The 26119-nt window shown below is 63.5% G+C and overlaps 1 protein-coding gene across 3 annotated transcripts; it reads right to left on the minus strand.

Moving 5' to 3' along the window:
• Positions 1-1171: 1171 nt before the first annotated feature.
• On the minus strand, positions 1172-22529 carry CTSD (cathepsin D). 3 transcript variants are annotated; one of them, XM_045892997.2, is made up of 9 exons: positions 22352-22523; positions 20249-20408; positions 18210-18333; positions 17615-17733; positions 16089-16315; positions 14178-14300; positions 13669-13813; positions 13485-13583; positions 12486-13404 (listed from the first exon to the last, which is right to left on the minus strand). In XM_045892997.2, exons 1-9 carry the CDS (start codon positions 22417-22419, stop codon positions 13237-13239), a joined length of 1233 nt encoding a protein of 410 aa, XP_045748953.1. In that variant the 5' UTR covers positions 22420-22523; the 3' UTR covers positions 12486-13236. The 3 variants fall into 3 exon arrangements, 2 of the variants coding, with proteins under 2 accessions (XP_064432070.1, XP_045748953.1); XR_010406742.1 differs by lacking the exons at positions 12486-13404; positions 13485-13583; positions 13669-13813 and adding exons at positions 1172-1355; positions 7177-7629; XM_064576000.1 differs by lacking the exons at positions 12486-13404; positions 13485-13583; positions 13669-13813; ... (2 more) ...; positions 17615-17733; positions 18210-18333 and adding exons at positions 1172-1355; positions 7177-7629 and having other exon boundaries at positions 22352-22529.
• Positions 22530-26119: the final 3590 nt, after the last annotated feature.

Raw genomic sequence — 26119 nt, forward strand, 5'->3', positions numbered from 1 at the left:
GAGGGCTCTTCTGCTCCCACAGGGTTCCTCCCGGGGTCCCCACATTAGCACACAGCCCTGGCCAAGTTGGACATGCAGGAATCCCCGCTGGCTCCTCCATGCCCGCCTCACCTGCACACCCAGTCTGTCCCCAGATTCCATCAACCTTGCCCCTGAGACACGGTGAATGCCCTCCTTAGCTGCCCCAGCCCCAGCCCACACGCCATGGTTCCCACTTCTTGCAGTCTGTGCCCCACCCTGTCCCCTCCAAGGGGTCCTGACGCTCCGAACAGCACCATCCTCAAAAACCATGAAGCACACCTGGTCCCTCCCCTGCTGAGCATGCCCCTGGGCCTGGGGGTAAAATTTGCAGGCCTTCCTCCCTCCCTCTCTGCACCTGAGCTGCCTGGTGTCCCAGACCAGCCATGACCCCGTGCCACGAGGGCTCTGCCCCTCCTGGGGGACGCGCTGGTTTTTTTTGTTCTAACTTACAACCAGGTGGGCAGCTGTGTTCTTGCCGCCTAACCCTCAGGGGGCTTGTGTTTGGGACTCCCTCTGCCAAAGCCCCGCTCCGTCCCCTTGCATCGTGGGCAGAAGACTGCCAGGTCACAGAGTAAACCTTCCCGGCAGAGTCAGCCCTGGGGGCCTGGACCACCGGGCAGTGCCAGAGTGGGGTTCCCAAAGCCACCAAGTTCCCCCCATGCCCTGCTCGGCCGTGGGAAGAGGCTGGGCTGGAGCCAGACAGGTATTTTATTGAAAGTTCACAGATACAAGAGCTCTGAGCAGGGTCACAGCTTGGAGGAGGTGGGGTCAGGGAAGACAGAGTGAGTCCCCAGAAGCTGGCAGCACTCCCAAACTGGGAAGCTCCCACAGAAGCCCTTCTTGCTGGGTATCGGGTCAGAGGGGCCCCAGGAGCCTGGGGGGGCACAGGAGGGCAGGGAGGGCAGCCAGCGGAAGCCAGGGTGCAGCAGCACAAGGAGACGCCCACAGACCCCAGAAACAGGCAGAGCTGGAGAGGCTCAGGAGGCAGAGAGGGTGGGCCAGCCCGAAGCTCGCTGCCCCACATTGTACAGAGCTTCTGACGGCCTCTCTGCCCAGGTCACAGCTTCAGGGGGGCTCCAGGGCCCTGCTCTGCCCCAACCACACAGCATCCTGAGTCACATCAGGCGTGAAAACAAACATGTTTCAGTGCCTTGTCTCCACGGCCAGCCGTGCCCGGTGGGGCCTTAGTAGTCGGTGAGCGGGTACCGCAGGAAGATGAGGACAAGGATGATGCAGGATGCTGCCAGCGCAGAGCTGGTGATGTTAAACAGCCGGGCTGTCTTGGCGTCTTCCACCGCTCCATTCAGATCATTGAGAAGCTTCTTGTCCCGAACCTGAGGCCAGAGGGAGGAGGTGAGGCCAGTGGCCAGAGAGAAGGAAAAGGCTAGTACTGGGAACATCTGTGCAAAGGGCACACAGGAATTCTTTGTATTTCTTTTTGCAACTTTTCAGTAAGTCTAAAATTATTTAAAATAAAATAGGATTGTCAACAATACTCTATTATTTGATTGAAAGTTGTTGAGAGCACATCTTAAGTGTTCCTACAACCAAAAAACTACAAAACAATAATTATGTGAGGTGACGGATGTGCTAACGAACCCCCTGTTGCAATCATCTTGCAGCATCTACGTGTATCAAATCATCACATTGTACACATTGGACTTACACACTGTCACCTGTCAATTGTATAACAATAAAGCTGGAATCAATAAATGAATACATAAGATGAAGGAGGAAGTTGGTCTCAGAGAGTTATATGATTAGACAATGGAGGATATAAGCGTGCTCTACTCTGAATGGGGTTCCTAATCTCAAATTAACAGGGGTTACCTAAGAATAGGCGCTATGCATAGACAGAATAAGTGGCAGACCCCGCAGCCTCTGGGAAGGGATGTTAAGATACAGGGAGTAGGTTGGAGCCCAGGAAGTTCTGGGAAGACAGTGGGCAGAGCTGGACCCATTTCCAAGATTCTCTGGTTATGAAGAGATGTTCCTGAGGAAGAGGCCACCCTCACCCAGGATAAATCTTAGGATTTCCTTCTCTTAAGCACTTTCTTCTTCCACAAAGTCCAAAGAAGTGTAGTTGGATATGTGGATGGATGAAAAGGGAAGGAAAATAGAAAAAAAAAAAAAAAAGCAATAGTGCATAAACTGCATGGATGGATGAGATGACTTAAGGAGTAATAGGGTGCGAGTGAGCAAGGATGACTGTGAAGACAGGTACAGGATGAATGGATGTACATGGCTTAGCTAGAGGAGCAGAAGTGATGGCAGATGGCTTGAAGGATGAATGGATGTATTGATGTGTTGGGTCAGAGGATGGATGGATGGCTGACAGGTAGAGTTGGTAAGTAAGATGGAGAAAGTTACTTAGAAATTGAGGTTAGATGAATAGTTAAGTGCACTGATGTATAAAATAGGTGAGATGAGTAGGGAAGGGAGGAGGATGCATGATGAACATGTATAAACACAGATAAATGGAGGGTTGGGTGATGATTTGGATGGGTTGAAGGGAATAAAAGAAGATGGATCAATGTATAAGGGATGGTGGGTGGGTGGATGGATAGATGGATGGATGGTTGGATGGTTGGATGGGCAGGTGGATGGGTGGGTGGGTGGATGGTTTGATGGGTGGGGGTTGGATGGGTGGGTGGATGGGTGGATGGGTGGATGGATGGATGGGTGGGTGGGTGACTGGCTGGCTGGATGGGTGGGTGGAAGAATGGATGGGTGGATGGGTGGATGGATGGGTGGGTGGGTGGACGATGGGTGGATGGGTAGGTGGAAGAATGGATGGTTGGATGGGTGGATGGATGGGTGGATGGATGGGTGGGTGGGTGGATGGATGGGTGGATGGGTAGGTGGAAGAATGGATGGTTGGATGGGTGGATGGGTGGGTGGGTGGATGGATGTGTGCGTGGGTGGATGGATGGGTGGGTGGATGGATGGGTGGATGGCGGGTGGATGGGTGGGTGGGTGGGTGGGGGATGGGTGGATGGGTGGGTAGATGGGTGGGTGGATGGGTGGATGGAATGGTGGGTGGGTGGATGAATGGGTGATGGATGGATGGGTGGGTGAATGAATGGGTAATGGATGGATGGGTGGGTGGATGAGTGGGTGGATGGCTGGCTGGCTGGCTGGCTGGCTGGATAGATGTATGGTTGGGTAGAGGGGTGGGTGGAGGGGTGGATGGATGGGTACATGGGCAGGTGGATGTGGGTGGGTGAAGGATAGATGGAGAGTGGATGGATGGATGGGTGGCTGGTTGGATGGGTGGGTGGATGGGTGGGTGGATGGATGGATGGGTGGATGGGTGGGTGGAAGAATGGATGGGTGGATGGGTGGGTGGGTGGATGGATGTGTGCATGGGTGGGTGGGTGGATGGATGTGTGCATGGGTGGATGGATGGGTGGGTGGATGAATGGGTGGATGGCAGGTGGATGGATGGGTGGGTGGGTGACTGGCTGGCTGGATGGGTGGGTGGAAGAACGGATGGTTGGATGGGTAGATGGATGGGTGTGTGGGTGGATGGATGGGCGGAGGGGTGGGTGGAAGAATGGATGGGTGGATGGGTGGATGGAATGGTGGGTGGGTGAATGAATGGGTGATGGATGGATGGGTGGGTGAATGAGTGGGTGGATGGCTGGCTGGCTGGCTGGATAGATGTATGGTTGGGTAGATGGGTGGGTGGATGGGTGGATGGATGGATGGATGGGCAGGTGGATGGGTGGGTAGATGGGTGGGGCGTGGGTGGATGGATGGGTACATGGGCAGGTGGATGTGGGTGGGTGAAGGATAGATGGAGAGTGGATGGATGGATGGGTGGCTGGTTGGATGGGTGGGTGGATGGTTGGGTGGGTGGGTGGATGGATGGGTGGGTGGACGATGTTGATATTCATAAAGCAAGTAATGGGCAAATATGTATGTACAAAACTGGCACAGTATCCCCCCTCGTAATCAATCTTTTTTACTTCCCTGTTACTGGGAAGTCCACAGCCTCCTAGGCCCAGATTGAGGAGACACCATGTCATTAAATCTGCTCCTTCTCTCCTGCCCACCATCCCTGCCCTAATTCAAGCTATGTGCTCCTTTTCCTGGCCACCACACTGGGACCCTAACTTTTCTCTGCCTCTGGGCTTCTCTTGTCCCCTTCCTCCACATTGGTTGCAGATTTTATTGCTCCGACCCTATCTTTCCCTTCTGTGTCTTCCACATGATGAAATCCAAACCTCTCACATAATTTTTCAAATCCTCCCTGCATGGCTGTGTCTGGCTTTCCAGGACTATCTTCTTGTCCCCCACAGAAGATGGGGGCCCTGCAATCCCCCCCAATTGCCCCACTCTCGTGTCCTAATTTATGTTCTTTTCTCCATCTGGAACACCTGTCTCCTTACCCCGCCTTGCCCAGTGAAAATGATGACTCCTCCCGTAAGTGTCCCACACCCGGCTCCAGAGTCGTCCCAAATCAGGAATGAAGTGTTCTTTTTCTGAAACACTGTGACACTTCTTCTATCGTGGAGGTGTCCTCTGTCCATCCACCCATTCATACAACACCCTTTGACCCCTACCGTGGTCAGCCCTGCCTCGGCACCGGTGACAGCAAGAGGAAGGGGTGGTTCTGGTGGAGAGGGCAGCCATGACTGGGGCAGGGGAGTCCCTGCTGGGAAGTGGGGGCAGCCAGAGTGAGTCAGTAGAGTCTTTGCAGATGGAAAGCCCTGAGGCTGAGGGAGCAGCACGTTGCAAACCGAGGTATGCTCCCAGAAGGGTTGGGGCAGGGCAGGGCACATGTGGGGGGGGGCTAGGAAATGGCTGAGAATGCATCTTGAACATCTTGAAGAGCCCTGAATGCCAAGATGAGGACTCTGGCTCGGCTAACAGGGGATGCCAGTGGTCGTTATGAGCAGCTCGCGCCTACTGCAAGAGTGGAGAGTTGACGTTCTGTGTCTCTGCTTTCCCCGGACACTAGGTGAAGCGACATAAGGCTGTGATCGGCGATCTGTGTGTTGCAGACCCAGCCTGCCCTGAACTGAACTGGCCCATGTGGGTGGAGGGTAGACGGCCGGTTTGATGGGTGGATGGACAGGGGAAGGCAAAGAGGGACACCGTGTTTCTTTCACACCCGCCGAATGCCAAACTCTACCCTGCGCAGGTGTGCTTGCTGGAATGTCGTTTCATTTCAGTTTGTTTTGTGAACAGACGAAGGAATGAGCTCAGATGAAGGTGGCCTGTCAAGAGCTCACTGCTCTTAAGGGACCAAGCTGGGAATTTGGCCAAGGCCTTCTGACCCCAAGTCCGTTAGGCGCCCTTGGCAGTGCCCATGATGGGCTACAAATGGTGTAGGGTGCGGCAGGCCAGGAGCCATGCAGCTGGATGGACAGATGGACACGTTCCCAGATGCAGGAGTCTGAGCCAGCCGGTGCTGCACGCCCCACCCCCGCCCAGGCCAGAGACAACTCACCTTACACCCTCTTCCCTGGCAAGCCGCAAGCTTTTCTGCCCTGGCTGTCCCCCGGAGGGGAGTCATGGTGAGCTCCCTTCTGCCCCTCGGAAGCACTAATTCCTACCCACCCCCACCCCAGAGCTAATCCTGCACCATTCAGAAATCTCTGACCTACCTACAACCTGCACCAGATGGGCCTGCCCTGTGCCAGCCGGCACCCACAGCCGAGCCAAGGGGAGGAGGGGACAGCTTCCGGACGGGAGCCCACGCAGCAAGACCCAGGTCTACAGGCCATTGTCAGGGCACGGCAAGAGGGCAGCAGGGGGGCAGAGCTGAGGTTGGTCTGGGGCCTCCACTCCCCAATTTCTAGGGCCCCCTTCCCTTTGCTGCCTCCACAGCACGCACACTCATGCACACACGTGCACACTCACACACAGTTGCTCCTATATACACGCACACTCAAGCCCACCCGTGATACATACACACGCACGCACACTCACACCCACACTTGTGCACACATGGTCATACGTGCAATTATACTTACATGTTCACACTCACACACACTCACTCACACAACGCAGTCCCCCACGGCGGAGCCCAGAGCTCAGTACACAGGCCTGCAGGCAAAGGTGCGCCTGGCGGTGGGTGATGCTGACGATGAGTCAGGAGGTGGGGATAGCCGGGTGGCCAGGGCGTGTGATGCCAGGGGCAGGGGTGGGGCTCAAAGACGCACAGAGGCAGAGCTGTCCAGGCTTCTGTCCTTTTTCCAGGGCCAGCCTCCCTGGCCTAGACCCTCCCCTCCCTCCAGCCCCCACGTTCCGCCCCCACCTCACTGGGCGTGCATGTAATCAGTGACATGCACCTGGGCTTGGACCCACAATCCGGGGACAGTGATGATCTGGCTAGACATGAGCCAAACCCTTCCGGAGTGACAGGGAGATGGGTCCTGCTGGTGGGGCCCTTCAGTCCTTATACATTTCCACCGAGCTCCCCACTTCGAATGTGAGTGGATCACAGCCTCTCTCCTGCAATCTTGGTCCATTTCTTTCTGCCTTGCCCTGGGGACATGAGGTCCTGTCTGCCTGGCGCCCTGCTCTGCTCCCAGACAGCTCCTCTCACAGCAGTGAGGGGCTCCTGGAAGTTGTACCCACTCAGGGTTTGGGGTCAGGGGTGTGTGGGACATGCTTGGTGGCTCTCTCCACCCCCCGCCCCCCACCGGGCACCCCGGCCACCAGGACGGACTGTCTAGAAATCATGTGGGAGAGGGAAGGCAGAAAGCAGTGACTTGATCAGAGGCCCTGTCTACCGTGGCCTCCTTCTGGACGCCTGCCTGGTTTCAGGGTCCCTGTGAGGGGCTTGGAGAAGCTCTCCGCACTGTCCTCCTGCCAACAGGAGAAAGGCTCCAAGGGTCTTCATTGGGGTGCGGCTCCATCCCCGCATGCCCAGGGGCAGCCCCAGGACCCCATCCGGAGGACAGGACATTGAGCCCTGGGTCTGCTCCGCAAGGACTAAGCTGGCTGTGTAGAGAACGCAGTCCTGCGCCCCCCCCGAGCCCTGTCAAGGCAGCCTGGAAGCTTCCGCAGCTCAGGACCGGGACGGGCAGCCCCACCCTGCTGGCTCGGAGCTAGCCGGCAGCCATGTGTCTCTGGATCCCATGAGGCGGCCCCCACCTGCCATCCCCCACTCCCCTTGCCCCCCTCCCCTGCCCCACTCACTTTGAGGGAATAGGCCAGCGCGATGAAGCCCAGGCAGCAGAAGTTGAGGTAGACGAAGTTGAAGATGGACCACAGGTAGTAATCGTTGACCTCGGTGGTGTCTGGGTAGACTTCGATGACTGTTGTGGGGTTCGTCATAGTCTTCTTCTCGGCTAGGTGCTTGCAGGCCTGGGGGGCACCAGAGGCCCGCACGCTGCCCGTCTTGCTGCTCTTGGACTCCATGGGGAACAGGGTGGGCGCCATGGGGGGCGATGCTGAGGGCTCAGGGGCCGGGGCCGCTGGAGCCTGCAGGGCCGGGGGCTTGGACACACAGGCAAAGCAACCCTTGGGTGAGCCTGCCGGGGGCCTGGGAATCCAGAAGGCCCCGTCCAGGGGGACTCGGGCTTCCTGGGCGCCGTCCGTGGTGCTGGCCGGGGCTCCCAGCGACGCTGGGCACTGGCCGGGGCCCTGGGCCTGGAGGGAGGCAGGGAGGAAGAATGAGCTGGGTCCTGCCTGCCCTGCAGGGCTTGCCCTGCTGTCCTGCAGCATCTCCCCTGCAGACTCACAAGCAGCCCCAAAGGAGATGGAAATCCCCACCGAGGCGGCCAGCTGCCAGCCTGCCTCCCCGACCCGCCCCAGCCACCCCGATGCCAAAGCCCTTCACAGCAGCCTTGGCAGGAACATCGGGGGCTTTTCATCACTTTGCCATCTGCGCACCAACATTCACCCACTGACATACAACAGCAACACCCCCCATACCCAGCTACGCCCCAACTGACAGGCCGTTGTAATAGAGCATGCCAGCATCCCGAACACCCCGGCACACACAGGCCAGGCAAACCCACAATGGCAGCGTCTTGGCCACTGTCTGGCAGAATGAGCAGAGCTCTCCGGAGCACCTACAGGCTGACAACACTGACATGGACCACCAAGACTCTCCAGACCCCCGGGCGCACCCGTGTGCTGAGATGCTTCCAGGTAAACAGCTCCGCACTGTGACATGCAGCGTGGACACACACAGCCACACGGGCTCGGACGCAATCGCCCGGGGGTGGAAACGGCCACTGCGGGCGCCCCAAACTCGTGCGCGTCGTCCCCGCCCCCAACCCCGGCCCAGAGCGGCGGCGGGGACCCCAAGCGCTCGCTCTGGCTCGCAGGGAGCCACCCAGCGCGTGCCACAAACAGACGCACAAGGACACTCTGCGAAACGCGCACTTCTCCAGCCAGGCACTAAGGCGTCCGCGCCCTGCGCCCCCCCCCCCGGGGGGTGGGTCTGCGGCCGTCACCCCGCGACCCGGCCCGGGGCCGCCGCGGCCGCACGGACGGACGGCGCGCCGCGCGCCCTCACCTGCTGGCGACTCCTCGGCGGGCGGACCGACCCCTGCGCCGCGGTGCGCGCGTCCTTCCGCCGGCCGGCGGCTCGCTGTCTGCCCCGCAGCTCGGCGTCCCGGCAGCCCAGCCTCGGCGGGGGGAGCGCGCGGGGCTGGCGGCGCCGCTGTCCCCGCTCCTGCGCTCCCTCCGCAGCGCCAGGCCGGCCGCGCGGCCGCAGCCCCAGCCTGACTCACGGCGCCGGCGGGCGCAGCCACCTCCCCGCCTCCTCCCGCCCGCAGGGTGGGGGCCGCGGGCGCCGCCGGAAGCCGGACCCTCGGGGGCTGCAGAGCCGGCGGGGGTTGCGGGGATGGGTCCTCCTACAGTGCCACCCGGTGTGCCCGACCGCTGAGCCTCTCTCGCCTCCCTGCCCCTCCCACTTGCGAGCCCCCAGCCTCTCTCCCCTCTGTCTCTCCAGGATGGAGCCCCTTCATCCTCCTGCTGTCCTCCTCTGCCCCACCCCAGCCACCGGGATGGCTATCTGAGCCCCTTCCCCTCCGCTGCCCCCTCTCAGACTGCCGGGTCCCTACCCACCCCACATCTCAGTCCTCACCCCTCCTTAAGTACCAGTCCTGGCCTGGCAGAGCCCCCACCCTAGAGAGCCCAGGTACCCCAGCCTGTGCCCCTCCCCAGCACATCCCTGCACCTAGCCCAGCCCCCATCTGCTCTCCTGTTCCTGTACACCCCTATCCCCAGCCAAGCCCCTTGCAGGCGCCCGGCCCCCAACGGTAGCACCTCTCTGAGCCCCAACCCCAGCACCCACCTCTGCACAGTCCTGCCCCTAACAGAGGCCCTAGCCCTGGAGGCTACCAAGTCCGGCCTTCCTTGAGCCTTGATGTGGCCCCGTCCTTTCTGAGCCCACCCCTGTGGAAACTCCTGACCCCCTTTCCCCAGATTTGACCCTACACACCCCAGCCCAGAGCACCCAGCCCCACCTCCTGAATTTGCATCCCTCACCTAGTTCAGTCTTGAAGGCCCTTACCTCTCACTGGTTGGTCCCTTCTGCCCATGGGGCCAGATGTTCTTCTCCAAGCCCCTAATGACCCTTGTCTCCTTCCACTCGCCTGTCCATGCCTCTGCCAGCCCTGCTGGTCCCACGTGGGCCGTGTCCCCTGCAGATGCCCCTTCCTCTAGCCAGCGCCTGCCGGCCCAGCCCCAGACCCCTCTGGGGCCTCCACTCACTCCACACCCTCTCGCTCTCTCTCACACGTGTCCCCAGATGACCTCTCCTTCCTGCAAAAGTCCCAGTGAGTCCCATCTGCAAGGGAGAAAGAAGCCCTAGCCCTCTCTGCCTCTCCCGGAACACGCCCCCCCCCCCCCCCCCACCTTGCAAGTGCCCTCTTCACCAGCCCACCAGCCTCCACAGACCCCAGACCCTCCAAAGCCCCCCAGAAGCTGCGCCTATGTGTGGTGGCCCTAGATTTCCTTCCCCAGCTCCCCACCTCCCCAAGACCCTGTCCCCTCAGAAGCCCTGGCTGCCGCCTGACCAGCTCAACCTGCCTCCCCATTTCCATAAGCCTCTCCTCCAAGCCTGGGTCTTCTCAGGAGCAATCCTTGCCCGCCTATGCCCAGTCCTCTGCCCACCCCTGCTCTCCCCAAACCTCTCTGAGTCTGAGGCCTTCCCGGAACCCATCTCGCTGGACAGGCCCCAGCCCCTCCCCGAGCCCTCCCCTTCCAGCCCCACCCCCCGCCCCCTGGCCCAGCCTCATCTGTGGCTGTCAGGAACCCCAGAAACCTCCAGGAGGTTGATAAAAGCCCCTGTGAGTGGGAGGGGTCCCGGGCACCAGGGCTACCCCCCATCCTGGCCACGTCCTCGGCAGAGGCAGGCCCAGTCCAAGAGCCCACAGGCATGAGGGAGGATGGGGACTGGGGGGGGGATCTGGATTCAGTTCTCCCCCATGCCACACCCACTGCCCCCTTCCCAAGGGCCACACGTAGGGGCACCTGCACCCACAGGCCTCAGGCCGAGCCTGACCTACGGTGCGGCCTGCCCGCGGTCGGCTCCACACACCACCAGCTCACCTGGGGCCGGGCACCGTCCCACCTGCCACAGGCTCGGCTCTGGGCTGCTGTGGGCAGGCAGGCTGCCAGCCGTGGCCAATGGGGCTCGTCGGCACAGGAGTCCAGCTGGTCCTCAGACAGCAGGAGAGGGGCGCCTGGCCCCCAGGGGCCTGCTCCAGGTCCCAGGGTGGAGTCAGGGCCCCCTGCTCCAGACGGCCTTGAGGCTCCCTCTCCCTGGGCCCCGGAACCCAGAGCGGCGGCGGGGGGAGCACGTTAGCCCCCACTGGCCTCCTCCCAGTAGGGGAGGGAAGGCGCTCGACTCCATTCGGGCGTCTTCCAGGCAAGGGCAAGAGGCAGGAAATGCCCACCGGGGCCTGCTGGGCTGGTGCAGAGCATGGCAAGCCAGCTGGGACAAATGCCAGGTGCTGAGCTGAGCTCCCCGTGGGGACCCGCCAGCGCCCTGGCGAGGAATGCCCTGTTACTTCCCACCTTCTAGTCAGACTAGAGGCTTAGGGTTGGGTCATAGAGGCTGGATCTGAGCCGGGAGGCAGATGCTAGGGGCCAGAGGATCCCAGCCAGCAGCCCAGGGCAGTCGCACGGGTCCTGGGCTCTGGGCAGGAGCTTCGGCGCCCTGACGGCGGGTTGGGGGCTGGAAGCTCAGCCTGTGCTCATCTACACAGCACCTGGGGAGGGACCAGGGGCATCCGCTGTGCTTGTCCCCACCTCCCAGAGAGCAGACGGAGGTGGCCTCCAAGCTGAGGGTCACAACTGCAGGGCCAGCAGAGTTGGGGAGGCACCGCCAGGCCCTGGCGGGTGGAGGCGGGTCCCAGGGCAGCCACCAGGGGTTTGGGGGGGCTGTTGAAGGAGGCTGCCTCCTTCCTGGCCAGCTCTCTCAGGACACAGAGGCTTGGATGACACTGTCTCCCCAACTGCCCTGCCAGGCCCTGCGGCTCTGCCGTCTCCCTGCTCGGATTTCAAGTGCGGAGAGCACGGCACACGTGTTTATAGGCCTCCGCGCAATCCTGGCTGAATGCTTGTTAAAGGTGCCAGCTAGGACTTGGCCCTGGGGTGCAGTCCCCTGGCCCCCTAGGGCCAGGCCAGTGACAGCCAAGGCACTGAAGGCCGAGAAGGCACCAGGACGGTGACATGGGTCATATTTGCCATTTCCCTTACACCTGCAGAGAGTGGGCCCCAGGCAAGAGTCCAGAGCCGCTGAGCCAAGGGAATTCTGTCCCAGTGGCTCTCAAGCTCCTGTTCATCCCCTAAAACCTCCTGGCTGTGTAGCTGCCTCTGGGCAGGTGAGCCCAAGCACCCCTCAGCAAACTCCCAAGAGGCCAGATCCCCAGGGAGGTCACTGCAGCCTGAGGGAGTTCCTAACTGGGATCCCTGAACCCGAGACTACAGGCCCCCGGCCTGGCCTGCTCCATCATCAGCTTGCTTTGCAGACGGCGTTCAGGTGCTGGCCAGGAGGCCCAGGAGGCAGGCTGCCTCCTCACCATCAGCCTTGCACAGGCTCCTATCCTAGGCTCTCATGGGGTGTCAGGGGGGCTGCGGAAGACCGGGTCCCTGCTGCTGGTGGAACATCGTAGGGAAGCATGGCAGGCACTCACCTGGACCACTCCCTGAAAACCGTGCTCAGTGCAGGCCCTGGCAACCTCGCCCAGCCCCACCCTGCAGCCTCCCACCAAGGCCACATCCTGCTGGTGGTCACTGCCCCAAGCCTCTGGGCGAGCCAGCCCTCCACCGGTGAGGCCGGGCAGCAAGCTAAAGCCCCCAGGGTCCCCTGTGCAGGGCAGGGGGGCTGGGGTCTGGGAGCCAGGGCACCTCCAAAGCTTCTCCCCCTGCCTGGCTGTGAGTCAGGCCTCGGGAACAAGGGCCTCTCACCAGCCACACCGGCTCCTTCCCATGTCCAGATTTAGAGCCGCCCTTCCCACCAAACACAAAACACGCCAACACAGAAAAAAGAGGCCCAAACAACTGTATTTTCATGTCAACTTTGGCTCCCGGTCGCTCAAGAGAGGAGCAGCTGCAGAGAAGGTGGCACCAGGCCCCCTCCTCCCCTTCTTCCCTGACCCTGGACCAGCGAATGCCCTCCTGGATGGGGTCGAGACCCAGGATGACCCCAAGGCGTCACAAGGCTGGCTTTTGTCTCTGAGCCCCGACCCTTCCAAGTCCTTCCTGCTTGTCCTCAGGCCTGAGCTGGCCCCTTCCTTGCTGGGCCCACACAGGAAGATAGGGGGGCCGGCAGCACCCAGCTCTGGACCCCAGGCCAGGTGGCAGCGGAGCCCAGAGAACAGCCTGGCTCGGGGTGGGGGCTCAGTCCAGAGGTCCTGGCTGGGCAGCCAGGCCCCTGAGACACAGGCTGGGGGCGGGTGGGGGAGGGTGGTCCTGGGATGCGCAACGGATGGGCTGCCAGGCCAGGCTGGGCTTCCAAGGTACTGAAGGGGCTCCACACTCTGGATCAGCCTGCTGGCTGTCCCGCACCCTGCCCCTCCATTAGACAGACACACGAGACAGGCAGACAGGCGGGCGGCATTTCTGCAACCAGGGCTGGGGAAAACCACAGAATGAAACGGCAGGCCCGGCAGGCCGGCGCCTGCTGAGCTGGGTTGTGAGTGTGAGTCTGAGCGTGAGTGTGTGTGGCAAGGGCGGCCGGGAGGGCGGGGGTGGCTGGCCTCCTGCTGGACTCCTTCCTCCCCCGCGGGCGGGTGGCTACAGCCTGGTGGCCTCGGCCAGGCCCACGCGGTTCTGGTCCCGGTCGAACACAGTGTAGTAACGACCGATGAAGACGTCACCCAGGATCCAGAGCGGCCCACCGGGCGGGGGGATGTCCATGCCCATGAAGCCGCTCAGACAGATGGTCTTCCCGCCCTGCGACACCTGGGACGGCCACGGTGGTCAGCACCCTGCCCGCCGCCCCGGCCGGCCAGCCCGCCCCCCCGCCCCCGGCCTCCACGGACCTTGAGCGTGTAGTCCTCTGAGGACAGCGTGTAAGGATCGCTGCCCAGCTTCAGGGTGACCTTGGGCAGGGTGGACACCTTCTCACAGGGGATCATGTACTGAGGGAGAGAAGACGGAGCAGCTCCGGGGCAGTGTGGGGGGCAGCGGCTGGGGCACCCCGCCCAGGCAGCCCAGCCCGCTCACCTCGCCCTGGATCAGCGGCACGGCCCCGATCGCCTTCTGCAGCTCGCGCACCTCGTCCACGGGGCCCACAATGAGGGAGGTGCCCGTGTCCAGGATGGCCTCGCAGCCCCCCTTGCACAGAGTCAGGCTGCTGCCCACATCCACCCTGCGGGGGAGGGGGTGTGAACACCCCGGCCTGGGCTCGCGCTCAGGGTGGGCCGCGGGGGCGGGGCCAGTCCTACCTCCAGGCCGCAGCCTTGCTGGGACCCTTTCCTCCCCTCTGGCTGTGAACAGAGGTGGGCTCGGGGCTCAAGAGGCCACGAGCAGGTTAACTGCCAGCCTCCAAGTCTCGGGCAGCAGAGAGCCAGAGCCCAGGGGCCAGGAGCTCAGCTGGGCGCCAGGAGGTGGCAACGGACGCCCGGGGCCAGGGGGCCCAAGGGCCATAGCTACCCAGCTGAGCGGGCGGCTGGGCGGAGCCCCGCACACCACGCTCCCCCAGAACCAAGCGCGGCCCCCCAGCTAGCACTCACTGCTCCATGTGGACCTGCCAGTAGGCCTTGCGGGTGACGTTGAGGAAGGACAGGGAGCCCTTGTAGTACTTGGAGTCCGTGCCGCCCAGCATCAGCTCACCCCCAGGCTGCGCGCCGGGGTCCCTGGGAGGAGAGAGGGGCGGAGTCAGCTGCATTTGCTCCTCAAGCACAGCCGGGTGGGGGGGCTGCCCACCCCCACCCCCACCCCCACCCCATGCGTCCAGCCTGACCGCGGGCCCGACAGGCACGAGCTGGGGCCACGTCAGAAGGGGTGGGGTGGAGCTGCAGAGATGGAAAGATCCAGAGGGGGCATGAGAAGGGGGAGGAATTCCTTCTCCTTGAGGAGCGGGGCTCTGATCCCACGCTGTGTGGCCTGCAGGCCAAGCTCCTGCTCAGCCAGCAGAGGGGCCCGCTAGCCGGGGTCAGGCTAGCGGGCGACAGGAAAGTGAAAGCTAGGAGCCCAAGGAAGGGGACCACGTCTGCCTGAGAACACACCAGGGAGGGCTTCTGGGAGGAGGCACTGGGCAGCGCTGAGAATTGAGCCAGCTCATTCCTGCCCTGGGGCCTTTGCATCTGCTGTTCCCAAGGATGCCCTCATCCTCACCCAACTGCTCCCGCGCCCCCTTCACCTCTCAGCTTTCCTGCACTCAGCCTGCATGGCTGGCCCTGCCCCGGCCTCCAGGCTCTTCTCCAGACTTGGCATTTGAGCTCACCGCCTTCTTCCCGGCCGGTCCGCACGCAGAAACACCAAGCCAAACCCTGCCCTCCCCCTACGACCGGCGGCCTCCAGCCCTCCCCCCAGCCTTCACCTCCGAAGTCCAGTGTGGAAACCAGAGGGCTGTCTCCTGTCTGCTCCCCACCCACAGCCCTGCCCCTCCGCCGCCCCCCCCGCCCCCCCCGGAAGCCCTGAGCCCGGGCCTGGCCAGCCCCCTGCGTCCTCTTCCCCTGACTGCCCACCCTGGGCCTGAGGGCTCACAGGGACAGACCCCACTCCGTTCCCCAGCGTGCGGTCATCCAGCCTCCGGTGGGTGGCTCTGCCTCAGGCAGCTGCTGAGTATTCACCCCCGAGGGCAGCACCCCCGCCAAGGCCAGGAGCTGGGCAAGAGGAGAGGCTTGCGGCCGGAATCAGCCGGAGTGCCTGGGGCTGGACCCTGAGGGGAAGTGGGCCTGTGGGGTGAGGAGGGGGCGTGTGGTGCAGTGACCACCCGTGGTCGGTGGGCCGCCCACTCACACGCAGCCCACACCTCTGTCCTCGGCACACCCGCATCGGGACCCCTGGCACCGCCCTGAGGGGAGAGCGAGGGGCCCCTTTTCAAGGGCACGGCACACTGGTCACCCACCCTTCCGTGTGGGGCAAGGGCCACTGGGACAGTCGGCGTTGCTGCCAGGGACGGATGGTGGGGGCCACTCTCCACCCGGGGTTCCCTCTAGCAGCGTCTGGCCTTCAGGCCTCACTGGGGTCACCTCCCCTGGAAAGCCCCCAGGCCCCTCACCTCCAGAGGCCCGACCACAGACTGCGGCTCATAGCTCTGTCCCCTCTGGGCCATCAGTGACTCAGGGGCCACATTTGCTCACCGTCAGACCCAGGGAAGGCCGGGCTGAGGACCCGGGAAGAGGAGCTGCCATGAGCCCTGACCAGAGTCTGGTTCTCCAGGAGGGAGGCCCACTGAGCGAGACCCTGGGCCCACAGCCCGAGCCGTTCCTGACGGGAAACCCCAACCCCAGCGCCTGCCCAGAGAGCCTCCTGCTCGTCTGTAAAAGGCTGGCCAGTCCCCACTCCGGTCAGAGGCCGCAGGTCAGGAGCCGCGGCCCGGTGCCTGGAGGGTGGACGGGGAGGCGGGCAGCTGCATGGAACTGGGAGGAGGGGTGAGGTGTGGGGAAGAGACGGGGCCTGGGCCCCTCCCACCCCACCTGTTCAGGTAGAAGGAGAAGATGTTCTTCTCCACCAGCTTCTGCTGCATCAGGTTATCAAAGACGGGGAGCACATTGTTGACCGAGATGCGGGGGTAGGCCATGCCCAGGATGCCATCGAACTTGGCCGCGATGAAGGTGATGCCCGGCTGCTTGATGGCCTCCCCAAAGGTCTGCCTCTCCACCTTGATGCCAGCCAGGCTAGACAGAGCCGACTTACAGGGCACCTGGGGGGCGGGGGGGGGGGGGGTCAGTGGGCCACAGGAACCACGGAGCCCAACCCCCGGGCCCTGCGTGTGCACGCACAGCGACAAGCCCCATTCAATCGTCACCCGCCACCTTGCACACAAGCCCAGAAGGGCTGGCAACACTGGGTAGGACACAGCAGGGACAGGGACGTGGGAATCCATGGCTGTCAGGACATGGTTTTCATCCGAGTCAGCACAGACAGGTGGCCTTCGAGCTCAGCTCTGACCTCTGGCCCGGGGCCGGCTCCACCCAGGCCTGTGCCTGCCCTTGGGCTACTGGAACCCCATGACCCAAGTCAGCAGACTCAAGGCCACGCCACCTCTCCCCCACCGCAACCAGGCGGCGGCTGACGCAGAGCAGGATGTGGGGAGAAACGGCTGTTTGGGGCTGACACCCTGACACTGAGAAAAAGAAAGCGTGATAGGCAACATACTGTTTTGGGCCCACAGAGATCAGGAGGCGGAGACCCCAAGAGGGCAGGTGGATACAGGGGAGGGGCAGTGCTTCTGCAGGAAGGTCCCCAGCCACTATGGCCCACTCCACTGTCCAGACAAGGGACAGACAAGGGGGACACTGGTTGGGCATGGGCCACACCCTGCCGCCTTCCGGTCCGGCTGGGGATGGAGGGCTGGAGGCTGGGGGGCCGGGGGCTGTGTTCCACTTTGCTCCCCCGCCCCCAGGACTCCCAGTCCGGACCCTTCCCGGTCGCTGCATACCAAGAGGTCACACAGAGGTGCGGGCAGAACCGTCCAGGGCCTGCCCATCCACCTCACCCCAAAGATTCTCTGTGGCAGGCAGGGTGCCTGGATGGCCCTCCAGTGTCCTCTACAGGGGCTCCCGGCGCACCTCTGCCCTCCCCGACCCCAGGTCCCCAGCCAGTGGCGGGGACCCCGTCCACAGGGCCTAGGCCTCAGCGCCCAGCAGACACCTCCAACCCAAGGCATCGGAACAGAAGCCAGCCCCCCAACTGGTTCCGTGACCCCGGGAGGAGCCTCACCGTGGATCCCTCCCCAGGTCCCGGTCCCAGAGCCAGGCCCCCAGCTCTGGTGGGCCCACTTTCCCCTACAGCCCTCCCGGCCGTCCCCCCGCGCGAGCACACGCGAGCGCACACACACGGGGCCAGGCCTGCTGCCCAACCCCTGTGCAGCCAGGCCCACCAAGCTCCTCCACAGTTCCCGGCTTTGGCTCTGGCTCAGCTGCGCAGCCCTGGGGTGGGGCAGGGGCCACCAAGGCCTCTGAGTGTCCAGGGCCCAGGAGCAGCCTCGCCCTAGACTCACCGACACGGTATCCTGGCTCAGGTACCCAGAGAGGCTGCCCGAACCGTAATGGATGTCGAAGGAGGTGCCGTTCTTCACGTACGTGCTGGACTTGCCACTGTTGTACTTGTGGTGGATCCCTGTGCCGGCCCAGAAGCCCAGAAGCCCATCAGCCCGCCGCCCCAGCCGGGCCCCGCCACCCGCTGCGGAGCCCCCCACCAGCCATGCTCCCAGTGTCGGGGTGGGCCTGTGACCCCAGGCTCGGTCTCAGCCAGCAGTGGTCTGACCTGGCTCGCCCCATCCCCGGCCACCTTGGTCCCAGCCCGGACGAGAAGCAAGGCTGGCATGAACAGGTTCACCCGGAAAGCGGGGTGCCCTGGGGCGGGGCAGAGGGGCCAGGCCCGTCCGGTGTGCCCGAGAGGCAGAGCAGTGCACTGCCCAAGAAAGGCTGAGGCCGGACCACTGAGGGCCTGAGGCCTGCCCTGCTGGCCCCACCTGGACTGGGGACGGGGCGGCCCCGCGGCCGGGGGAGAGCATGCACCCACGTGAGGCGGCGGCTGGGCCCCGTCCTCCCCACCTGCCCCCTCCGGCCGCACGAGGCAGCACTGTGACTCACAGCAGGCGATGTCCAGCAGCTTGCAGTGGATCGAGGGGACCCACAGGTTGGAAGAACCAGTGTCAAAGACCACCGTGAAGCACTGCGGGGGCGTCCCAATGCCGATCTCCCCGTAGTACTGGGCCTGAGCAGGGGAGCGGGGTCCGTCAGGGCCGCCCCGGGTTGTCCTGGGACCCAGACTTTGGAAGGCCCAAGCCAGGCGAGGGACACCCAGGGTCCACACGTGCTCCCGCCCCTCCCCAGCCCTCGGTCCTTGTACCCAGGTGCTTCGGGGGGTCCCGCCTGACCACGTGAGCTTGGAAGACCACCCCACTTGAAAGAGGAAACCAGCGGTCCTATCGGCTTGGCCATCCCTGAGCCCTGGAAGACCCTTCTGCCCCAGGGCCCCAGCAGGGGAGACTTCCTCCCACAGTGGGGGCCACGTCAGGGCTTGCCTCTGGGACCTCCTTCCCACCCTGCCCTTGCCCCACCGGGCCAAGCCTGGAGGGCTCCCCGGTAGAGGCATGTGGGCGGCCGAAGGCAGGGGGTACACCCTGGAGGCCGGAAGTGTTAGCTCAGAGTCTCTCACTGCCTAGACACTCTGCCTTCACTACCCTGGGCCTCAATTTCTTCATCGGTACATGGCGGAGGGGGGAGGGCAACCTGGGGGAAGCCCCGGGTGCTGATCCACGGCTCAGGTGAGCATGAAGGGGGCACGTGCCCCTCTGAGCCTCAAAGGGAAACCCCGTCTTTGGTGCTCTCACAGGTCAGAGGACACGGATGCTTGGACAGGTGTGAGCTTGGGGCCACGTGAGCCCTGCCTGCCTGCCTGCCTGGGCGTCCCCTTCTCTGGGGAGGGAGCCCGGGCCCCAGGTCACCCAGGGATTCCAGCTCCAGTGCCTGCGGGAGTCTCTCTCCTGCCACTTGGCTCCAGGAGAACCAGCAGCTGCTACCTCATGACCTAGCAGAAGTGTCCAGATTTGGGGGGCTGGGGGATGACTCAGCAAATCTCCGTGTGTGTGTGTGTGTGTGTGTGTGTGTGTGTGTGTGTGTACCCACACAGCTTGCACTAGGGGATCAGGAACTGGTCAGTCAGGCCCACAGGAGGATGCCCCCACCCCCCAGCCCAGTCACATGCCTCTGAGGCCACCGCTTCCTGGCACGGCTGGGTCTCTGGCCAGACAGGACAGAGGGCACGGAAACCTGTCCCAACCCCAGGTGGACCGGTGGCTGGATGGCAGCAAGGAGCTAGGTCCCCACCACTCGGGGGCAGGCCACGCAGAAGGATGCCAGCTGGGCAGCCCCAGAGGTGCCAGGCTGGGTCCCAGGACCTGACCCCCGAGCTAGGACCAGGCTGACCCAGCCCCAGCTCGGTATGGGACTTACAAGATGTCCCACTTCCGAGCCTGTTTGCCCCTCAAGGAGCACTGGGCATGATCAGTGCTGGCTGCTGATCAAAGAGGAAGAAGGGAAGGAGGCAGGACTGGGTCAAGGGTGGCGCCAGGCCTTCCAGCAGGATAGGCAAAAACAAAAAAGCTCCAGAGCCCTTAGTTACGCCTGGGCAGGCAGGCCCAGATGACCCGAGCTCAAGGACCCCACAGCCCCTTGGGGCCTAAGTTTGATTTAGGCTCCTCCGCACCCAGCTGATGGCCCTGGGCCCAGCTCGCTTATCTACAGACGATAACCCTGTCCCCCATGCCCACAGGCTGGCCTCAGGAACAAGACAGCTCCTGACATCAGTGATGGTCAGTGGTACGCAGGGGGAGAGGTCACGGAGGAGCTACGGGCACCCCAACCTGCCCTCCCCGCCCCCACAGGGGGACACAGGTGGGAGTGCTCAACTGGGCAGGGGTAGTGGGAGGGGCACCCAGCAGGGCAGGGCGTGGCTGAGCAGAAGCCCTTCCCCCCATGGAGCTGGTGAATCCTGCAAAACCCTGGGTTGCTGAGCTGAGTGTTTGCTGCCCGCTTATGCAGAACCCTTCTTAAAAGCCGACGGCTGTCGAAATCAGTGTCTGCGGTCCACCCAGCCCCAGCCCCAAGAGGACGACCCCCATACTCACGTCCATGTAGTTCCTGAGCATCTCCGGAATGGGCCCCCCTGTCACACTGGGCACCCCCTGGGCATATTTGGAAACGGGGCCCTTGGCTATCAGATCTTCCACGGGGCCCCCCAACTCCGACATGGTCCGGCGGACAGAGGTGAACTTGTGCAGCGGGATTCTGTCAAGAGGAGGGAAGGGGGCTCATCAGGGCTCGCCTCCCCCTCCACCTCTGCACCCTCAGCCACCGGGGGGTCCAAAAGCACCTCCCATCCCTTGTCCCCACTCTGTGCCTGTGAGGTCTGTTAGAGTGTCGCTGTCCATCCGTCACTTCTGCCCGACGCCCTCCGAGGGGGCCCGTTCACCTGCCTTCTGGATCTGCTGCTCTCCGCGCAGAGAGGGTCCCCACTTCCCTGTCTGGCCTCCTGGGCTGGCTATGCCTGGCCATCAGATGGGACTTCGACGCCACCACCTCTGAGAAGCCCTCCTTGGCCATCCTTCAACGTGACCCTGTTACCCTCCGGGGCCCTCACAGTAGTGAATTCATTTCCTGCTGATGCACCCTCTGTCCCCATCACGGCGCAGACCCCGGGAAGGCCAGGCCTGCGCTGGGGTGCTAGGGGTCTCTGCCTCTGGCTGTGCCTCCCTCTGAGATGCCCGCGGCCCCCACTGACAGCCCCTGCCTCCCGGCCTTGGCGGTCTGCCTGGGCAGAAAGAGCATGGGGTTGAGGTCAGGTGGCCTGGTTCTAGTGTGCATGGGGTCCCCTGGCCTGGATCCTTGGCTCCTGGGTTTCAACTTGCTCCCAGCTCTGACAGTGCAGGTGGGACAGGCAGGCACCCCTGAGCACACTCCAACACTTGGATGGAAGGTCCTCCCAGCCAAGGGGACTTGGGAGTTCAAGGTCACAGCTGGCCCTTCCTGGCATGCCAAGGGCATGCTTCAGGAAAATGGGACTCTTGCCTAAGACCTGGTAGGCTGTTAGAGTCCAAGGTTCTTGCCTGGGGGAAGGGGACACGCCCTCCAGTAACCCAGGAAGGTGGTGCCATCAGTCCCACAGACCTGGAGGAGGTGTGAGGGGCTCTGGTTTGGCTGCCCGGCCCCAAACAGCCACAGACTCGGCTCCCCACAGCCATCCAGCCCCAGAGAGGAGGCTTTTGGGCGGCACCAGGGTAGGCGCAGCCCTGCAGCTGCCTGCCCACAAAGACTCCATTTGGGGCTACATGCCCCCGAGCCACAGCCCGTGCTGAAGCCCACGCAGAACGGCCTTTTGGCAAGGCTGAGTCCCACTCGGCCCCCAGCCAGCTCCCACGGCTCTGTGACCTCACCCACCTGCCCACAGGCAAAAGGCCCACAGCAGAGGGGCAAGGATGCCTTCCCAGGCCTGGCACCAGGGCCCTGGGGGCAAGGGTGGGTGCGGGACCAGAAGGGGCTGGCCCACTGCACCCCTCCCCCACCTGGGAAAGCAGGCTGCCTGGCAAGAGTGGGCGGGTGGGGGGTGGCGCCCGTCCTCAGCCTGGCTGGCACAGCATGGCACAGCCCCGATGCTGGCCCGGCGGATGACGAGCTCACCTGGTACAGGGGGACAGGCCCCTGGGCCTGAGGAACGTGTGGTCCTCACTAGGGCAGGTGCCAGTGGGGAAGCCTACTGCAGCCGGGCCACTCACCCAGACCCTCTCCTTAGGCTAACTCCCTTCCGTCTCTGAAACACTCGGGGCTCCTCGGGTCAGAGGGTCTCCCGCCGGAGCGCTGTGGTCAGAGCCCCCCGGCACAGACCAAGCGCGACCACGCCCAGCTCACAGCGGGCACAGGGGGAGCCAAGCGGGAAAGCGGCTCGCAGGGACAGGGGCTGTTGGAGGCCACCTGGGTCTCCTGGCTTCCGCACGGTGGGCCCTGGGTGCAGGCACCGCGATCCCACCTGCCCTGGGGAGGCTCGGTCAGCCTGGGCCTCAGCCATCCTCCCTCCTGCAGCCCCCTGCCCCCCCCAGTCTGACTCCATGGCGGTGGAGAAGAAGGGTCGCCGGCTGGCGGGGGCCCCGGGGGAGGCCGCGCGGGCGGCACGGCTGCATTCCAAAGCGCGGGGCGAACGGAGGGCGCCGGGGGCGCACGGGGTCGCAGGGCCTCACCTGACGAGCGCGGCGGCGGGCGCAGCCAGCAGGCCAAGGACGAGCAGCAGCAGACCGGGGGGCTGCATGGTGGCGGGGGCCGGGGCCGAGCGGAGCGCCGGGGGGCCGTGCGCTTATAGCCGGGATGACGGCGCAGTTGGCCGAGTCAGCTGACTGCACTGTTTGCACCGGGGCCGGTCACGCGGGCCGCGGCCGGCGTGCGCGGGGCGGGGCCTGGGCGGGGCGCTCCGGGCCGGGCCCCCGCCGGGCGGGCGCGCGACGCTCGGGGGCGCGCACGCCGGCCCGCGGGCTCCGGGAGCGCCCCAGCCCGAGGGGCGCGCGGGCGGGGGCGCGCGGGCCGGGACCGGCAGCCGGGCGGCCCCCTGAGCCCGGGGCTCCGTCGCCGCCCCAGACTCGCGGGCTTGCACCGCGCGAGGCCTCGCAGCCCTTCCCAGGCCCCTGCTGTACCTTCCTGTCACCCCCTCCCCATTGCACCTGCTGCAGCACCCAGGCCCCGTTCGCCCAAGCCTGTTCCCTTCCCACTCTTATTCAGCCTTGGGGATCGTCCAGACCTTATCCTCCGGCTCCAAGTGTCCCCAGGCCCCCCCCTTTCACCTCCGCAGAGCAGCACCTGCCGGACCCTACCCTGGGTCCTCCTTCCTCTGGGAGCCCACTGTGCCAGGCCCCATCTCAAAGGATGCTGCGCAGCAGGATCAGATAAGGAGCCAGGTCTCTCACCTTGAGTGACTGGGGTCGTTTTCCCAGCCTGGGGAGAGTGAGGGGCTGGGGGAGTGAGTCCCTCGCTGGGGCCAGTGCTCAGTCCTGCTGAGGCCACAGTGACCCACGGCTCTCCAGGACCTCCATGGCCCTCCAGGACCTCCCACCTCCCCAAGTCACTAAGTCATGGCCAGCTTGCTGCCGGAGGGGAGGGCCCGGTTCACTTCTCCAGAGGAGGGTAGGAGGAGGGGAGTTTGGATCGGTCACTTCAGAGAGGTCCATGTTGAGAATGTGCTGGGAAGTGACCCTTGTTGGGAGCAGGCCTCTCTGGGAAGGTGACGTTTGAGCAGGATGTGAACAATGAGGAACTTTCCCAAAGGGACTCACCTATAGGGCACTTTTTCTTGAGTGGTCCTGCCAGCTACTTAAAGGCGGGCAAATGGGTTCCGTGACCCACGGCAGGCAGGACTGGAATCCCCATCTTTTCTGTGACCACCAAATAAATCAGGACGCTGACCCCAGCCAACACCTTCCCACCCTGGTCAGCCTGGATGGCCATAGATGAGTGACCACTGCCTTGCCCTGCCTCCACACCGGGCTGTTCCACACATTTGTACTGGATTCCCCTGGTGTGTTCTAGATATGAGGACTGGAGCCCGGAGGCAAGCAAATACCCCTGCCTTCAGAATCTGACCCCAGGTGTGCAGGTCCACGGCCATGCGCCACGCAGGCCCCAGAGTGGGACCCTCGCACGGGGCATCATCACCTCCCTCCTGGCAGGCCGCTATCTCAGACGGGTCAGTTGGGCGCCCACGAGACCACGTGTGTCCCAGGATGCTCAGACACAGATGTGTGAGCAAACAGCTTCAGAGGGGCCCATCTGCTTCTTCCACAGGGGCCAGCAAGGCCGCGGGCGGGCATGGCGCTGAGGCCATAGGTGTGACGTGGCAGCTGCTGGTGCCTGGCTGGGGCAGGTGCCAGCAGGGCTGAGACCTTGGGCTTCCCCGTGAGGACAGTGGGGAGCTGCAGAGAAGGGACCACTGGTAGCCTAAAGTCTGGAGAGACCATGGGTCCAGCCACTCCATGCAGAGCAAGGACGTTGTCTCTGTGCTGTTCCCACGACCCCCCAGCACCCAGAGCAGGGCCTGGCACGGGGTGGCTGCTGGCCGGTGGTGTGCGGGAGAGATGCGTGGGCCCCCTAGACCCTGGCTCGTGCCCACCAAGAGCTGTTGGGCAGTGCCACAGGGTGGGCAGTGCCACAGGCCATGACTGCGTAGGCTGGGATCTGGGCTGCACTGGGCCCCCACCAGCCGGCTCCAGACAGGAGCCATGTCCCCACCTTACACAGCTGCTCTGGCCTGGGCCCTGGTCCTCCCTAAATCCCTGTAGCCTCAGTCAGGTGCAAAGGTCCCAAAAGGCCCCTATCCCCTGCCCCTGCCAAATGTGGGGCAAGGCCGGGAAGACATACTCCCCTGCTGGACCAAAGGCAGTGGGCCCAGCACAGAACTACAGGGCTTAAGGGCATTCCAGTGCCTGCTGACCGGGTGCTCCAGGGCAAACCTGGTGGGAACGGGACTCCCAAGTCAGTTCAGCAGGTGTGGAGTGTCCCGGAAAGCTGAACCCAGTGAGGAGCCCACTCTGTTGTCTCTGGCTCCTAGTGGGTGGGGGCCAGGGTCTAGAGACTCTGGCAGGGAGAGCCAAGGCCCTGATGGGTAGGGTAGGCCTGGGTGAATCAGAGGATGATAGTGGGTTAGAAGCCACTTCCCTTTGATCTCCACTCCCATGTCTCTTAGGTCAACCCCTCTGGAACCTGTGCACCCATTTGTCTCTCCCCCACACAATTGTCCAGCACTTGGCACTTGCCACAGCACTGGGGACTCAGGGCACAGGAAGGATGGGAGGAACAAGGAAGAACATGTTGCAATGAGAAGAGCTCATGTGAGCAGACTGAGGAGGTGATGGGTCAGCAGACTGGGCAAGAGCAGGCTGAGCACGCCGGTTCGGGGCAGAGAGGGGCCACCCTGCTGGGGCACTCAGACGTGCAGCCACTGGGAGGGCCCTGGTTTGCCTCTGAGCAGGGTGAGCTCAGGGTCCTGAGCAGATGCAGAGGAGGGCCCTGACCAGCATCACCCTGCCGCTGTTCTGAGGAGTGGACCAGACAGTGGACGGGCCGGAGGCCGTGGTACCCGGGCCTGGGCCAGACAGTGGACGGGCTGGAGGCCGTGGTACCTGGGCCTGGGGCTGACGGTGGACGGGCCGGAGGCCGTGGTACCTGGGCCTGGGGCTGACGGTGGACGGGTGCCTGGGTCAGGGCGGCGGTTGAGGAGACAGTGAGAAGCATTTCAGGAGGCATTTCTGAGGCCAGGCCAGTAGGATTTCCCAACGGGCTGGACAAGTGGTGTGTGACAGAGGGGTCAGTGCTGACTTGGGGGATGGCGCATTATTGGCAGCGTGAGGAGCGCATACAGGAGCAGGGGATCCGGGCGGAAGACCAGGAGCTCAGTTTCAGATGCGTCAGGTTGAGATCATGCCTGTCGGACGTGCAAGGGGCACTGCTGGGAAGCCTCAGCTATGGGAGCTGGGGGTTGAGGCTGGAGGCAACCAGAACTGAGTGTAGGCAGAGCCTAGGAAGGCCCCTGGGCCCCTCGACTCTGAGAGGTGAGGGAACTGAGAGGGAACCGCAGATGAGACTGAGCCTGAGCAGCTGGGGACAGGAAGAACTGAGAGAGGAGTGCCTGGAAGCCAAGCAAAGTGCCGTTGGAGGAGGCTGCGGCCCTCCGTGCCATGGGCCCCCGCCATGGGCCAGGAGGAGGATGGGACCGCACGCCGGACACTGGATTTTGCAATCTGACCTTGAGGAGAGCAGTTTCAGGGAAGGGCTGGGGTGTCGACCAGTGATGAAGACAGTGTGGTGTTGACACAGAGAAGACAAGGAGACGTCCGGAACAGGGGAGAGTCTCACACACGGAGAAGGATTATCTTCTCCATAAATGGGCAGGTGGACGGGAGGATGTCTAGCCCTCCCTCACACGGTACACAGCCATCCATTCCAGGTGGATCAGAGACCTGAAA

Source organism: Mirounga angustirostris, unplaced genomic scaffold (genome assembly GCF_029215605.1).
Source record: "Mirounga angustirostris isolate CCGP_5_RB_7025 unplaced genomic scaffold, mMirAng1.0.hap1 SCAF_13, whole genome shotgun sequence".
NCBI lineage: Eukaryota > Metazoa > Chordata > Mammalia > Carnivora > Phocidae > Mirounga > Mirounga angustirostris.